We start from the raw sequence: 14,492 nt of genomic DNA on the forward strand, positions 1-14,492 counted from the left end.
GGAATATTCAATAACAATAATACACAGTGTGGATTGGAGCCCGGATGAAGACATGCACTTTTCACTACGCCGTTTTTGCATAGTGAGAAGTACCTCTCCTGTAACACTGCAATTTTAAAAAGAAATTGGTCGCTTTCATATGGTAAATTTGGTCCAGCTGGGACAAACAAATTTGGAGAGAGAATGAAAAAAAAAGTGTAAATTTTTAGCTATGTAAGAATGATGAGGTAAATGCACAAATGATTGAAGAACAGGACGTTGTAGTCTCTACATCTAAAAGTTTCCTCGTTTCTCCAGAGGGCTGTGTTTTGAACACAAAGACTGAGCATTTCAGAAGAATCTAAGGGATTAGGTGCTTACATTTTATTCTCCTAAAGTGACAGGACCCTGAACTTACCTGAGCTTTTTTTTGCGAAGCCCAGCCTATAGGCCAGTCATCAACATTGTCTTCCTTTATCTTGAAGTGTATCTTCAGCAATGCAGGGAGGTACTATAGGAAATGATGCTATGAAAAACACCAACGTAAGCTGGTCCAAGCCACAGCTTTCACGACCATTGGTGGAATATTACAAAGTCTAAAATCTCAGGCTTAAATTTTGTGGAAATTAAGCTCTTTTTGCACACGGTTAGGGCCCTAAGTTTACCAACAGAGTTTGTGGTCTCTTCTCCTGCCTCCTTGGGCTTTGGCTGGCTGTGTGGAGGCCAGTGCTGACATGGTGCAGCTGTGCCCGGCCTCATACCTTGCTAATCTTGACCTTGCCTTCCTGACTTGTCTTCCTGGCTTGACCTCGGACCTGCTTCGTCACTATGGATTAGTCTGGTGATCTCAGAGCTGTTGGCCAACGCTGGTTACCTGCTCTGGACCTGCTCTGTGTGCCTCACTGGGGGGCCGTGGGACTGCCTGCCTTGTCAGTGAGGATGCTGCCCAGCCTGTCTGGCTGTCACCCTCAGCTCCTGGCTCCCCGTCCCTTGCAGAGCAGCCAGCTTTCACTACTCCCTGTGGCACAAGTTAAATTTGACTCAGTTTTGCTTTTTAGTTTTAGTTTTCATTATTCTTTATTCGAACCAAAGTAAAAACCCCAATAGAATTAACTTTCCATCCTTTCTGGTGTGCGAAAGGTTGAGAAATGAACCAGTGAGTTCTTTTTTCCATGAAGTTACAGTGAAACTTGGTTCTGCTTTTATTCCAGTGCTGCAGTGAAATTTCACATTCTGTTGCAAAATACGTGGGTCAGTACAGGGACAAATCTGTGGTGAAGTAACTTGCACTGCTGCTTGCATACTTTTTCCTTCATAATACACAAGAAGGTATTACAGAAAAAAAACCCAACACATCAAAACAAAACAAAATCCAGCAAATGGAAACAATGAAGGGGAGGAAACACAGTGTTTTTTTTTAGAGAGGAAGGCAACAGCCAGAATAGTGACATACACAGTTCATAGAATCACAGGACAATTCTGGTTGGAAAGGACCTCAGAAGTCTCAGTTCCAAACTTCTGCTCAAAGGAAGGTCAGCTATGAGGCCGGACCAGGTTGCTCAGGGCTTTGTTCAGTTGGGTCCTGAAAACCTGTCAGGATGGAGAATGCAGAACATCTTGGTGCAACCTGCTCCTCTGCTTGGCAGTCCTCATAGCTCAAAAGCTTTTCCTTATACCAACTCTGACCCTTCTTGCTTCAAGTTATGCACATGATTTCTTGTCCTCCTGCTGTGCAGTCTTGTGAAGAGCTTGGTTCCATCTTCTTAATACCCTCGTTGCAGGTGTTGCAAGGCTGCCATTAGGTCCCCCAAAGCCTTCTCTTCTCCAGCCTGAACATGCTCAGCCTCTCAAGTTCCCCTCTCGGAATGGGAAATTAATTGAAAGTATAAATAGACACAAACAGGAACTCATGAAAACAATGCAAGTGTCTCTTTGTAATGGGGTAATTTGTAATTTCCACACAGTGGGATCTTCTCACAAGAATTTCCATATTGCCACTGTATATTGTCAGACCTAGATGCATGCTGGTCAAAATCTTTCCACTAAATAGACTTGCTAGAGGGGGATTTTTTTGATGGAAAGAAAATTTTTTTCCCTACGAAACCGAACAACCGCCATAAACAAACATCCTTCCTGGCAACTAAATAAAAGGGAAAAGGTTGTGAAAGGAGAAGAAAAAGAAAACAACTTTGCATGGTATTTTAACTCTTCTCAGAGGGTTGAGTGCCCAGGGCTACCAGGGAACCACACAGCCATTGCAGGAGCCTACACAGGAACAGGTCCCTGAATTAACAGCTGTACTTTTGATTTGTGCTAACTTCAACCCTTTCAAAATGTGGGTTCTTTTGTTGCCATTGTTATTGTGTGTTGGTACATTTGTGTTCTTTGCTGGTTTGTCAGTATTGCTTGTTGGTTTGTTGTTTGATTGTTTTAGAACTGGCAGACTGAGAGCCCTGGAACCTCTAGCTGAGGCCTCCAGAAACCTTCTTGCTCTATTGACTCTGCAAACGTAACCACACTCCAGATTTCAGTCATAATAAGCAAGGCTAAAGGCTGGTCCTTTACATTGTGGAGATACGAAACCTCGCCTTTCAATCCTTCCCTTTCCTCCCTGCATGTATCAGGAAAAATTTCATCTGAGTTAAACTACCGGTGGCTATAATTTGGTTCCTTATAGGCACTTGAAATAATGAATCTTCAACTATCTGAACCCAATATTGACATTGTAATGAAACTGCATGACATATAGTTATACATTAGAACACAAAAGATGAAAAGCTTAAAAGCAGGTAAGTAGCCATCTACACATGGTAAACAATTTTAAGTAACTGATGTCAGGGGTGTGTTGAAAGAGAACTTCAGTAATTAATGCAACACAGGAACCATATAGCAGCATAAATTACACCATGAGGTTAGAGACAAGATTTACCACTGTCTGCTCCTTTGTCAATCATTTGAATGATCTCCGTGTGTGTGCGTGCTTTATTCACTTCTATCGCAGTACTGATTTTTTTTAAAAAAATCCCTTTGGGGGCTTCTTCTCAGCTAAGCCTCAGGTTTCCATTAAAACTGAAAAACAAATGACTTGGTTAAGAGGACTTCAGCCTTCCTCCAGCTGAGTATGTGTATGCCCAGCACGCGGGCTAGCTAGCAAGTTGCGACAGGAGGCAGTTCTGTGGGTGATCCTCAGTAATTTTGTCAGCCTGTTGTGGTCATCTTTCTTGACTGTGCGTTTGTTTGTTGACGTTGATTTATGTACCATGCCTGATTTAAAGACATGTGCTGATACTCCATTGATGTCATTCATCCTGTAATAAGTTCTTATTAGTTCCAGATACTTAGATTAGTATCTGTGACTTTTGGGGTATTTCCTAGGTACAGACTGGGGGAGGGTTTTTCTTTCTTTCTCCTTTAGGTTATCAAATTTTGCTTTGAATGTGCTCGCTCGTTTCTGACATTCTGACAGTCTCTGTTTCACAGGAAGTTCTGTAGGTGATCAGCGCTCTGTCTTTTGTAGCAGAACTGCACAGAGCATGGTGTTTCGCTTGGTCTCTCTCACGTTCTCGTCGGCAAAAGCAACACCTGAGCAAATTTTGTATGTCTGTTCGTGCAGTTTCACTCACAAAGCAGTAAAGAATGGGATCGGCAATGCAATTCAAACTTGTTAAGGCCTGTGTGACTCTGTAAACCTTATACATTGACTGCAGAATCTGTGGGTCGGTGGTCTGAGGTTCTTTGATGCTGCGAATAAGCAACATAACGTGATAAGGAGTGAAGCAAACAATGAAAGTAACTGTGATATTCAGAATAAGCTTCCTGACTTTTTTCTTTTCTTCATCTACTGTGGCTTGATTATATTTCACTACTTGGTAGATTTTATAGTAGCAAAACACGATGATTATCAAAGGGACCAGGTACCCCGAGCATATCCGGAATAGATTTATCCGTGCCTGCCACGGTTCCAGGGGGTATTTGTCATAGCATAATGTATGATTAGTGAAATTGCAAGGATCACTGAATACTTCTTTGTTCACCAATATGACTGAATTCAAGATGCTTTCCAGAAGCCAAACAATTATGCTGACAATCAACGAAAATCTCCTTGTGCGCAAGTGCTGGAGCTTCAAGGGGTGAACTAACGCCAGGTACCTGTCAATAGAGATGCAAGCAAGGAACGCAGTGCTGGTGTAGAAATTCATATACATAAGGAAGGCAGAAATCCGACAAAGCAAGGTAGAGAGCCTCCAGTCATCTCCATTCCAGGCATAATCAATCCACAGAGGCAGAATCAGAGAGTACAAAAGGTCAGCCAGGGACAGGCTGAAGAGGTAGACCGCTAGCTCATTCTTTTTCCTCACCTGAATGCAAGATGCATAGAGGGATATGCAGTTGATGGGAATGCTGATCAACACCACAACGCTGTACACAAATGGAAACAAATACTTATCCAGGGTGTGATCATCATGGCACTTAGTAGTGTTGTTCATTGTCCACCCTGAGTAGTATCTTTAGGCTAATTCCAGCCTGGATGCAATAAAACCCCCTCTGTAGTCTGATGTGTGGTCATCTGTTAGTTCTTCAGGACCTGGTTGGTAAGATTCCAGCCTTCTGTTACCAAAAAGGAAAAATGTCAGCTATAACATTTTTGTTTGTTTCTCATGGGCTTCTTGATGAATGCCTTTTTTTAGAAGGAAGAAACTGTGTTTGTAGGAGATCAAAGGTTTTAAAGACTCCTGGAGCTAAAAGCGCACAGGAAGAGGAACCCAAATGTCTAAGGTGGTCAAGGTCAGTCAGATGCAAGCTTCTACATCAGAAAGAGGATGAGTGGTCAAGACATTTCCAGAGGGGTAGGGTCCTCCAATCCTAGGTCTCTCTTGTCAGAGAGCCGAAGGAGATCAGAAAGTACACCACAAATAACAAAAGTGCACCTTCTATTACTCTGGTGACCACACTAGGGATTTGGCCATACGAATATGACAGATTTCTTATCCGCAATAACCTCCTCCCCTCTAAGACAATGGAGAGGCAAGGATAGAAAGACAGGGATTCAGGTACTGCTAGATGTTGGGATCTGCTCAGAAGAGAATATGTGGCTGGTATGTCTCCCTATTGCGAATCACTCTCTTCTCTTGTCGCATCCTCACACTTTCCCGCTTCCCCTCCCCTCCTTTGTATCCAATCCCCCAAGAACTTGCCATCAACTGTGCTATTCCAGCAAAGCTTACTGCACGTCCCAGGAACCCTCATGTGAAACCTGGCAGGCTATTGTGTTCCCGCATGCACAGGAGAATCTGCCAGGGTGTCACTCAGACTCACGTGAGGTGGAGACTCTCTGAGTACCTGTTTAATTTACATTAAAGAAATGTAAATTTTTCATTTACGTTTCTTTCCTCTGAGAATTGCAATTGCCATGCATGAGTTTACAAAACCAGTAGCAATTAAGCTTATCTTAGGCGCTACCAGGGCTGTGGGCATCAACAGCTTCAGCATGAAAATACCATAAAATGGCAGCCCTGACTAAAGCAGTGGGACTGGAGGAGTTGTGTGTGTGAGCCTTAGAAGCGCTTAGAGGAGCTGACCTTTAAGTAAGAAAGGGTGTAAAATCATAGCTATGACACTGCCAGTTAATCACTGATTACATCACAGCTCTGACACTCAGTAATTCTCTCCTCCAAAGATCTAATTGTTAAGTTCAGGAAATATGAGAATGCGCAATATTTGTTGTGGTCCAGTTCTACTGCCAAGTACACTAACTGCTTCAGAGACTGCCTGTGATAACCAATCTGTGGTTTGAGCCTAGGCTGCCAGCAGAGAGGTGAAGAAGGTGTAGAATGAGTAGGTTGCAAGATAGCACCGTCTATAACTCTTCCCACGTAGGAAACAGTTCAAACTGAAGACAGCTTGGAGTCTTCCAAGGACTTTCCCACGTCATAGGCGCATTCATTCTGCCTTTTATGAGTTTGATGTGTGTGTGTGGAGGTTTGTGGGTTTATTAGAGAAACCCAAGCGCGTCTATTGCCTCTGTTGAGAGGTTATATGGATCTTTTTTTGATAAAAAATAAACTTTTATGCATATTCAGAAAAAAAAGAGAGCAATGACAAAACTAGTCACAAAGCACATATTTAATTTTACCAGCCACTGCTTTATTTGATCAAGTTGGCTATCTTTTCACAGTCAGAACTAAATTCATTCACAGGCTTGAAAGACAAGTAAAATTCTTGAGAAGGACTTGCCAATTTGGTCCATTGAGCAGCGTTACTTACATGATGACTAATTAAAAAACCGCAGTGTCTGTATCGAAGAAAAACATAAATGCCTGCTTTTCAGCGTGGTTTAATAAAACCACACAGTAAACAGGTCATCATAAGATTACCAGTGTAGATAAGTATCACAAACTAAAAATCTAGTTCTAGAAACTGGATCCAGGGGTTTTGATGACCCACTTCTCACCAGAAGCAAAGCAAACATATGCAAACTGACCAGATGAGTAAAAGATGAAACACCTACCTCTTCTTCTAATCACATTTTAGCATTTTTTTTCCTATGGCAGGTCTCTTCATGTTTAACAGGGAAACGTGCCCTTTCAGAAGCATGTGTGTAATGTAGCAAGAGTATGAGGCAGTGTTTACTAGTCGCGTGACTGAGAAACTGGAATTCCTTCTCCCTCCCCCACAAAATCTTTATCCATTGTTAGTTGACTTGTTATATTACAGATCCATCCTTACAAGCTCCCGACTTGTCTCTATGTTACTCACAACAGCTCCTCTCACGGTTACCTTTATTAGCTCTTTCGTATCTACTCACAGACCAACATGCCAATTTCTTCACACCACCCACGTTTTTTTCTTCAGCTTTCTCTTTTTAGCTGTTTCTAAAAGTTTTGCTCTGTTGATATCACTGATCATAATGTAAAACACTTGTCCTTATATTGCACTTGTCTGAATAAACAGCATATTCTTTGGGGAAAGACCTTGCTTTGCTGTTCTGTGATCTGCCTTAAGGAACTAATATCTTAAGATAAAACTGGCCAACGGCAGGCTGGGACACTGAAGATGGGATTCAAAGAAGAGACTTGAGACCACATGAAATTTGCCACCTCGGCATTTTTTTTCTGTCCTTCATGGTTATACGCCACCATACCTCATGTTTTTCTTTTATTTTTAACCAGTACCATCAACAGTTTCTATGGACAAAGCCCTGGAAGCTGTCTAGAATTTCCCAGGTAATCCATGTCCTAGCTTTGATGACACATTGGTGCTACTTATAGGTGGACATGCTTTCAGTGAGAATAATAACAAGTGTGTCATTCTGGCATGTATTGATGACCTATACTGAAGTGTGTCAATGAGCCAGCAAATGCTGTATACCACAATGCATGCTGCAGTTTCTTGCACGGAAACATAAAAGCAGAAAGCATTGTTTCATTACGATTACAACACATTTCTTTAGTTACTTGGGGCCTTATCTCAGGGGAAGTGGTCCATACCATACTTCCTTGCTTAGTTTTTTTCTGATAATTAGGACTACGTAATTCAAAATGATATGTCTTACCTGAACGCATGATCTGAAGCATCCCCAGGCTTTCTCTCAGCTACTGAGTGTACCTGCTGGTTTTGCCCAGGAGGATGGTATTGGCTTACAGCTATCCTAAAACACAATGTTTGATAAATTTTCCCACTGATTGTTAATTTTTTCTAAAAATTTATCAAGAATATAGTCTAATGGTTTGACTTTCATGTTCCAAACCCATTGTGAGTAATTCTGTAGATTTGTGTGACTTATTTTATAGACTTGGTTTGGTATCTGATGGGTTTCAAATGAAAAAAAAAATAATCTCAACAGTAATTTAATCTTTTAGCCACATTATTCAGTGATTATCACTGTCCCTGTCTCTTTGTCATTTTGCAACAGAAAACCTGCTGTACAGAACTCTGAAAAAAGTCAGTCAGACGTAAAACTTAGAGATATGGACTAGCAAATGCTACGCTTCAAGTAATTTATGCAAACAAGCCTGTAAAGGAACCTTGTGAAAGTTTCTGAAGTACTCATTACATATTGTATTTGTATCAATGCATTCTTACAGTATATTTTGCAGATTCAGAGAGCTTTATGCGGTCTCTCCATTTATGACATTTTGAAAGCAACAAAGTAAGTATAAAATTATACTTTCATAAGACAAATACAAAATGATATTCCATACTCTTTATCTGGAAACAACTTTCTGAGGGAAGAATGGAAGAGACTTTTTTTATTTTTCAGATAAATGAATTCTGCTATAGTTTGGGAAGTGAGGAAAGATGGAGACTGTAAGGATTTTGTGTTATTAACAGGAAAGTTTAGTCAGTAATTAAAAAAATTTAAATCTTCCATTAGCTAATAAACACCAGTTTAATTTTGGAAACATCTGCAACTGATACATTTCACCCTTTACTTCAAGTTCATAAAAAAGCAAGTTGCTGTAAGCAACATTCACTATAATGTGGTAAGTTTTTGCAAGTACTTTGTTTTTTAGTTAAGTTTCAGGGGAAGAAAACAATGTTGTGTGAGCTACTGCAGTAGCTGCTGTACTGGTGTTATTGTATACCAGCCACAGGATGGAAAGACAGATGGTTTCTTGATTTCTTTTTTCTCTCAAAGCAATTTCAACAAAGTAGATTGCTTTGTGTTCTCAAAATAAGTTACAGTGCCAAGCTGACTTCCTCAAGCACAAGGACCTTCCATAGCTGGATATTTTTTCCTAATGAGCAGATTTCAAAACTTAATTCTGAAAAACTTCACAGTTTAGGAGAGTTGAAACATGCCTTTTGTAACACGAATATTTTTTCTTAAAATGAACTGCGTTTTTCCTCATGCAACACTAAATTTCACTCACAGGGCTCCATGAGATTCTGTAGAGACTCAAACAGGTCTAAAAAAGCTCGGTCTTTTTAACTTTGAGATACACTTTATAGACTGTTTTATAGAACATAAAAATTTTGTTAACATGAGCAAACAGAAAAAAACCACTATGCTTTATTAGGATGCAGGCCATGCAGGTGAGTACTACTTTGCTTTAACCTTACGTGCATCATGTTTTCCTCTATGTATACAGAAAGATCCTGTACAAAATATTTTCATGTACATGATACTTGGTATTCTAAGCAGCTACGTTTAACACAGCTTATTTTTCTGCTAAGTTTTAACCATTGTGTATATTCATATAAATAGTGCTGAATACCTTGTTAGTGCCATAGAATATTAAAGAACATAGAAAAGCTATCAGAAGCCCCCGTGAGGCCTGAGGCATTTTTTGCACTGAAGACAGGACAGCTCACAATCCTGAAAACTCACCCCCAGATACTGTTCTTCTCTATCCTTTCCCCCTCTCCTAAGCAACAATTTTGATGATGGCAACCATTACATAAATAAATCAAGCTGGCATGCCTTTACTAATTCAATCTTTTGATGTCGTTTGCCCTTTTGTCTCATGTTTCACTTGTGCTGGGAGTGAAATACTCCTTCTCCCAAAGCAGTATTTTCCAGCCCCTTTTGTGTCCCTTCCTTTTGTTGTACGATGTCAGCGTCTCATTAAGGGAGAGCAAGGTTGAAATCCGTACCAGAACATAATCTGCCTATCTGACTTCTTGGTGTTTGAACACTTACCTAGGCAGCCATGCGTCCCCGCGTAGCAGTTTCACAGTGATGCCATCGGTAGTGTACCCCGTGTCTGCTTCTGAGAAGAAACAGCTTCATCAGATAAAGCAACAGGAAGCTGCTCTTCGATACACCAATGAAGCAACAGCCCTCACATCTCTCAACTTCTTTTTTTTTTTTTTTTTTTGACCTTATTAATCTAAACTTATCCATAGGAAAAAAAGGCGACATAGTTACGTAGAAGTATGCAGAAAGGATGGTACCAACCTTGGTAAATCTGGGAATACTTTTAGAAAGTTTATAAAAGTTTTATTGAAAATATTGCATTATTACATGAGTGGAGTATGTTATAAACCTCTTATCTAGGACACGATACATTCTGCAGAGAAACAACGCCACAGAAATAAAATACTGTGGAGTGTGTATGTATTTATCTGTGTTTACTTGTATATGTTCAAAACATAGGGTCTTTTTTTGACTGGAGGACCTGTCACTTGCATTTACCAACAAATTTACCACAGAATCAAATAAGAATCCACCTAAGAAGACCCCATAAAAATATAGCACAATTACTTTAGGAGCTTGTCCCCAAAAAAATAATTATTTTCAGAATTTGTATTACTGTTTTTTTTTTCCTTTTGCCTATTGATGGGAGGAAGTTTGTGAACAGTTCTAGTTAGCAAAGGATAACAGAATTTTATGCATGGCAACAGGTTGCACATTTATATATTTTTATATAAACTGAATCTGAGGTTGGATGCGTCTTTCATACAAGTGATTCTTTTAACAGATAATTCTGTTCAATTAGGCAGGTGAAAAACTGTTACATGAGCACAGTTTCTCTTTTCCCTCTGTGATCAGAATAATTTATTGTGCGCTCTGATTTTTTTTCTTACATTCTGTCTGCAATGATTGAATTCAGCTTCTAAGAAACTGGCTACAATTTCACTTTAAATGCACATCTGTTGGGTAACACAAAAACTGGCCTGTTGGATGATTCAAATGCTAAGGAGAAATGAAACAGATGAGCAAACTGAAAATCTCTAAAATAGGACATACTGACTTCCTTGAGAACAATATCAGGCAGCTTTATAATATTTCACCACTGGATGCAGAGATTGGGTTCCTACTTTTTTTCCAGCCAGAGCATGACTTTTTCATCCACAGTTTTTCTACTGATGCGCTTGTTATATGAAGCCTAAATTATTAAATCATCCTCCTTGTGGTCATTCCTGAACTGGTATGATAGCCTCCTGAAGTTTGGTGAAAGGGAGACTTTCCAGTCACTTGGTTAGAATAATTTCTATAATAAATTTAGTCAAACATTTATTTGAACTCAGAGAAAAGTCATTTTCTCGTTTTTCCTTTTATCATTTTTCACCTGCCTTTTCCTAACACGGTACCTGCTAAGAACGATGTCTGGTGAGCTGGTTCTGCTGTTCTGTTGAGGGTTCCTATACTTCACTGAAGAAAAAGCAGTTCTTATCATTATTAGAAACAGACAAATATAGTTGATACATTTCTACACTGTAAAAATTGATAGTGGGACTGAAAGATCACAGGAAGCAAGAGGGGACATGATGCATTTTATACGTTCTGGAATTAAAGCTATATGCAAAAAGTGTATGTCCATATGGAACAATTTAATTTCTGATGCAAGCAGCACAGTTTCCCAGGCTTTTTTGGAGATCTGGACATACATGGTATCTCAAATCAGTTCATCTCAGAACAGCAGGTGTTCTTTGGATTGGCTGAGACTAAAGTACTATCAAGAAACAACAACTGAAATAGAAAAGCATTAACAGTGGAAAATTATATTATCTGCAAAAGAAGCAATTAATAAGTCCTCAATAATTTTATTGGTTATACTTGGGCTTACAAAAGGTCCAGATCACATGCCCTTGGGTCATGGACAAAGGTGTAAAGGAAAAAACAGATAAAAAGCAAGGCTGAGATTCCTAATGCAGAATAAAAGCCCTCAGAGTCCCCCCAAAATATCCTCTTCTTTCCACCAAAACAGATTCTAAGAATGTTTTTCTATACCAACTGAAAAGGGGAGGCACTCAGTACATCATAGGATGGAAATATGAGTTTTGAAAGCTGACACTTTTAGGCTGCTATGAGTGAATAAGAGACTGAATTCCAAAGCTGAAGCCTTTGATGCATTAATTTAAGAAATTATCAAAATTAACCAATTAATAATTCATGATCATTTTGCAAACCTTCCAGGTGTGCAAAGCTGTACAGTCTGCTTGAATGAATGTGAATTAGGACCATGAGCATAATTCTACCTCTGCCACTGACTCACTGTAGCCTTGAGGAAGTCACTCTGTCCTTCTGCATGTAATAATGACACTGTGTAGCTCATTTGGGTGTGAGCAGGTTCATTAGTTAGTGCTTGATATTGCTGTAAAGTGCAAAATGTTTTGTGAGTGTTTGGTATTGTTATTAAAAAAGAAATAAACAGGAAACGTCAGTCAGATAATGTCATCACTGAGGCATTAGATCCCACAATGACATGGACAAGAGAGGCAGTGGCTCGAGTAACAGCATTCTTTATGGACAGAACCATGCAAAACCGGGGCTTTTCCACAGCTCTAACACACTGCCTGCATGACATCACCCATAGCACCTCCCAGTGCCTCATTCTTCCTTTAAGCACATGGAGCATTGCCTCTGTAAAACACTGTGGTCAGCAGGCAGGCAGTTCCCCTATAAGGACTTCTATAGGATAACGAAGCTGATCGCCAATCTCCTTATTACTTTTCCTCTGAGCCAAATGCTTTCAATAACTGGAGTCTGAGGGAACACCCTGGCTACCCTCATGGACTTTTAACATGTGGCACGGCACCATCTCAGCTGGTCATATTTTTATGCAGCTGCCTTGCAGCGTTACCAATGAAGGCTGTAAAACTGAAAGGCTTGTTCAACCCTGCTAGCGGGGCGAGTCAAAACCCGCTTTCAGGATCCCTCTCCGGGTTCCTGTCAACCCAGCTTCAGATCTAACTGGGGCCAACTGGGAGTCCCAGGGAAGCCCTCGGGGCTGCCAGCACCCTTCTCTGGGGCAGGGCCTGTCCCTGTGCCCCAGGGCCACTCCCTGCCTCTTCCTGTGCAAACAATCAAAGGTCTTTCTTACAACGTGCTGGAGTTTTCTCCTTCAAAGTGCCGATTTTTGCCTACTTTACATGGCATTTGGCGGCAGCCTGAGAGCAACCCAAAGCCAGGAAACTGGCTGCTGGCGAGGGCCTGAAAATGAAAGATTCACTGGGAAACACCATTCCTCTCCCAAGAAAACAGCCTTGGAGGTGTCTTGCCCTGAAAAAAGGTCAGTTTGGTGTAGCTCTCACCACCTGGCTGCTCAGACTGCACTAAACACAACTTCCCCGTGCGTTCCCCGAGCAACCGCGACGCCCACAACCGCCTCGCCTCACAGCCCGCCAGCTTGCCCACACCCAAGATGGCTCCGCCACAGCTTCACTCCCTATTCAGTGCCCAGTCTCAGCATGGCGGCACGCTTCCCACCAGCCGGCGCTTGTCTTGCCCTTTCTCAAAATGGCAAACACATAACTTCAACCCGGCCGCGGGAGGGGGTTGCCCGAAAGGGCTAAAAGCCTTTCCCTTTAGCAAAATGGCGGCAGCGGGCGTTCACGCCCCGCCCCCTCCAGGTGATTGCCAGGTTGCGCGGTCACGTGACGCGCGGAGCCGGGCAGTGCCGAGTTGCTGTAGGGACGGGACGGGCGGCGCGGAGCGGACGGGACGCTGTCGGCAACGCGGAGCGAGCGAAGCGGGATGGGGTGCGCGGCTCTGCTGTGGGGATGGCTCCTGATTGGCTGCAGCTGGGGCCTGGGACCCCCCGGGGTCGGTGCCGCTGCGTTCTCGTCGGCCACCTACGTGCTGGACGATGCCGGCGGGCTGGGCAGGCAGTTCGACGGGATCGGGGCTGTCAGCGGCGGCGGGGTGAGCGGCGCCGGCCGGCGTGGGGGCTTCTCCGGTGCTGTGGTGCCAGTACCTTACTCGGGGCAACGGACGTTTGGGCGGTGGATACCGGCAGTGGGTGTGTTTGGTGGCTCGGGTGCTGGCCGTCGAGGCTTCGGTGGGGCCTGGGCCGGGGTCTCTGAGGGGAGCCGTGAGGGCTGGGGTGTCTCTGAGGGGAGCCGTGAGGGCTGGGGTGGGCACTGAGGGGAGCCGTGAGGGCTGGGGTGGGCACTGAGGGGAGCCGTGAGGGCTGGGGTGGGCACTGAGGGGAGCCGTGAGGGCTGAGGTGGGCACTGAGGGGAGCTGTGAGGGCTGGGGCTCTCTGAGGGGAGCTGTGAAGGCTGGGGTGGGCACTGAGGGGAGCTGTGAGGGCTGAGGTGGGCACTGAGGGGAGCTGTGAGGGCTGGGGGGTCTCTGAGGGGAACTGTGAGGGCTGAGGTGGGCACTGAGGGGAGCTGTGAGGGCTGGGGGTCTCTGACGTGAGGAAGAACTCTGGGGGGAGCCATGAGGGCTGGGGGTCTCCGGGGGAAGCCATGAGGGCAGAGGGGGGTGAGTGGTACGTGAATGGGGCTCTAAGGGGAGCTGTGTGTGCAGTGGTCCTGGCTGGAGCCGGGCCCTGCTTTGTGCCTGTCCTCCGATCAGCTGTGCAAGTGGCTCTTTCTTGTCAGGCTGCTTGGGGTGCCGAGGGCCAGCCACATCGTTGGCACCGTTGGAGAAGAGGGTGGATTTTTTCTGTAGTGGGTCATCTTAGCTGCTTGTCTCTTTGAGTTTTAAAATGTTGGACGAGCCAACAGCCTGTTGTATGCTTTCCTGTGGTCCAGCAAGCAGAGTCATGAGATCCTGTGAATTCTTACCCACTCTTGGACCTGCTGAGTTGGTTTCCTTGCCCTCCCACCTGCGTGCC

The 14,492-nt window shown here is 43.1% G+C and overlaps 2 protein-coding genes across 4 annotated transcripts in view; one reads left to right on the plus strand and one right to left on the minus strand.

Moving 5' to 3' along the window:
- Window positions 1–848: 848 nt before the first annotated feature.
- On the minus strand, window positions 849–9,704 carry GPR65 (G protein-coupled receptor 65). 2 transcript variants are annotated; one of them, XM_054201038.1, is made up of 3 exons: window positions 9,623–9,704; window positions 7,532–7,627; window positions 849–4,587 (listed from the first exon to the last, which is right to left on the minus strand). In XM_054201038.1, the coding sequence occupies exon 3, from the start codon at window positions 4,464–4,466 to the stop codon at window positions 3,399–3,401; it is 1,068 nt and encodes a 355-aa protein (XP_054057013.1). In that variant the 5' UTR covers window positions 4,467–4,587; window positions 7,532–7,627; window positions 9,623–9,704; the 3' UTR covers window positions 849–3,398. The 2 variants fall into 2 exon arrangements, with proteins under 2 accessions (XP_054057013.1, XP_054057014.1); XM_054201039.1 differs by lacking the exons at window positions 7,532–7,627; window positions 9,623–9,704 and having other exon boundaries at window positions 849–4,128; window positions 4,338–4,472.
- Window positions 9,705–13,344: 3,640 nt separating this feature from the next.
- The window catches only part of GALC (galactosylceramidase), a 38,644-nt gene continuing 37,496 nt past the window's right edge, over window positions 13,345–14,492 (plus strand). For both annotated transcript variants that reach the window (XM_054201138.1, XM_054201137.1), the window contains exon 1: window positions 13,345–13,570. In XM_054201138.1, the coding sequence (XP_054057113.1) occupies window positions 13,403–13,570 (168 nt within the window). In that variant the 5' untranslated portion in view covers window positions 13,345–13,402. The remainder of the gene's footprint in view (window positions 13,571–14,492) is intronic.

Source organism: Rissa tridactyla, chromosome 4 (assembly GCF_028500815.1).
Source record: "Rissa tridactyla isolate bRisTri1 chromosome 4, bRisTri1.patW.cur.20221130, whole genome shotgun sequence".
NCBI classification, from domain to species: domain Eukaryota; kingdom Metazoa; phylum Chordata; class Aves; order Charadriiformes; family Laridae; genus Rissa; species Rissa tridactyla.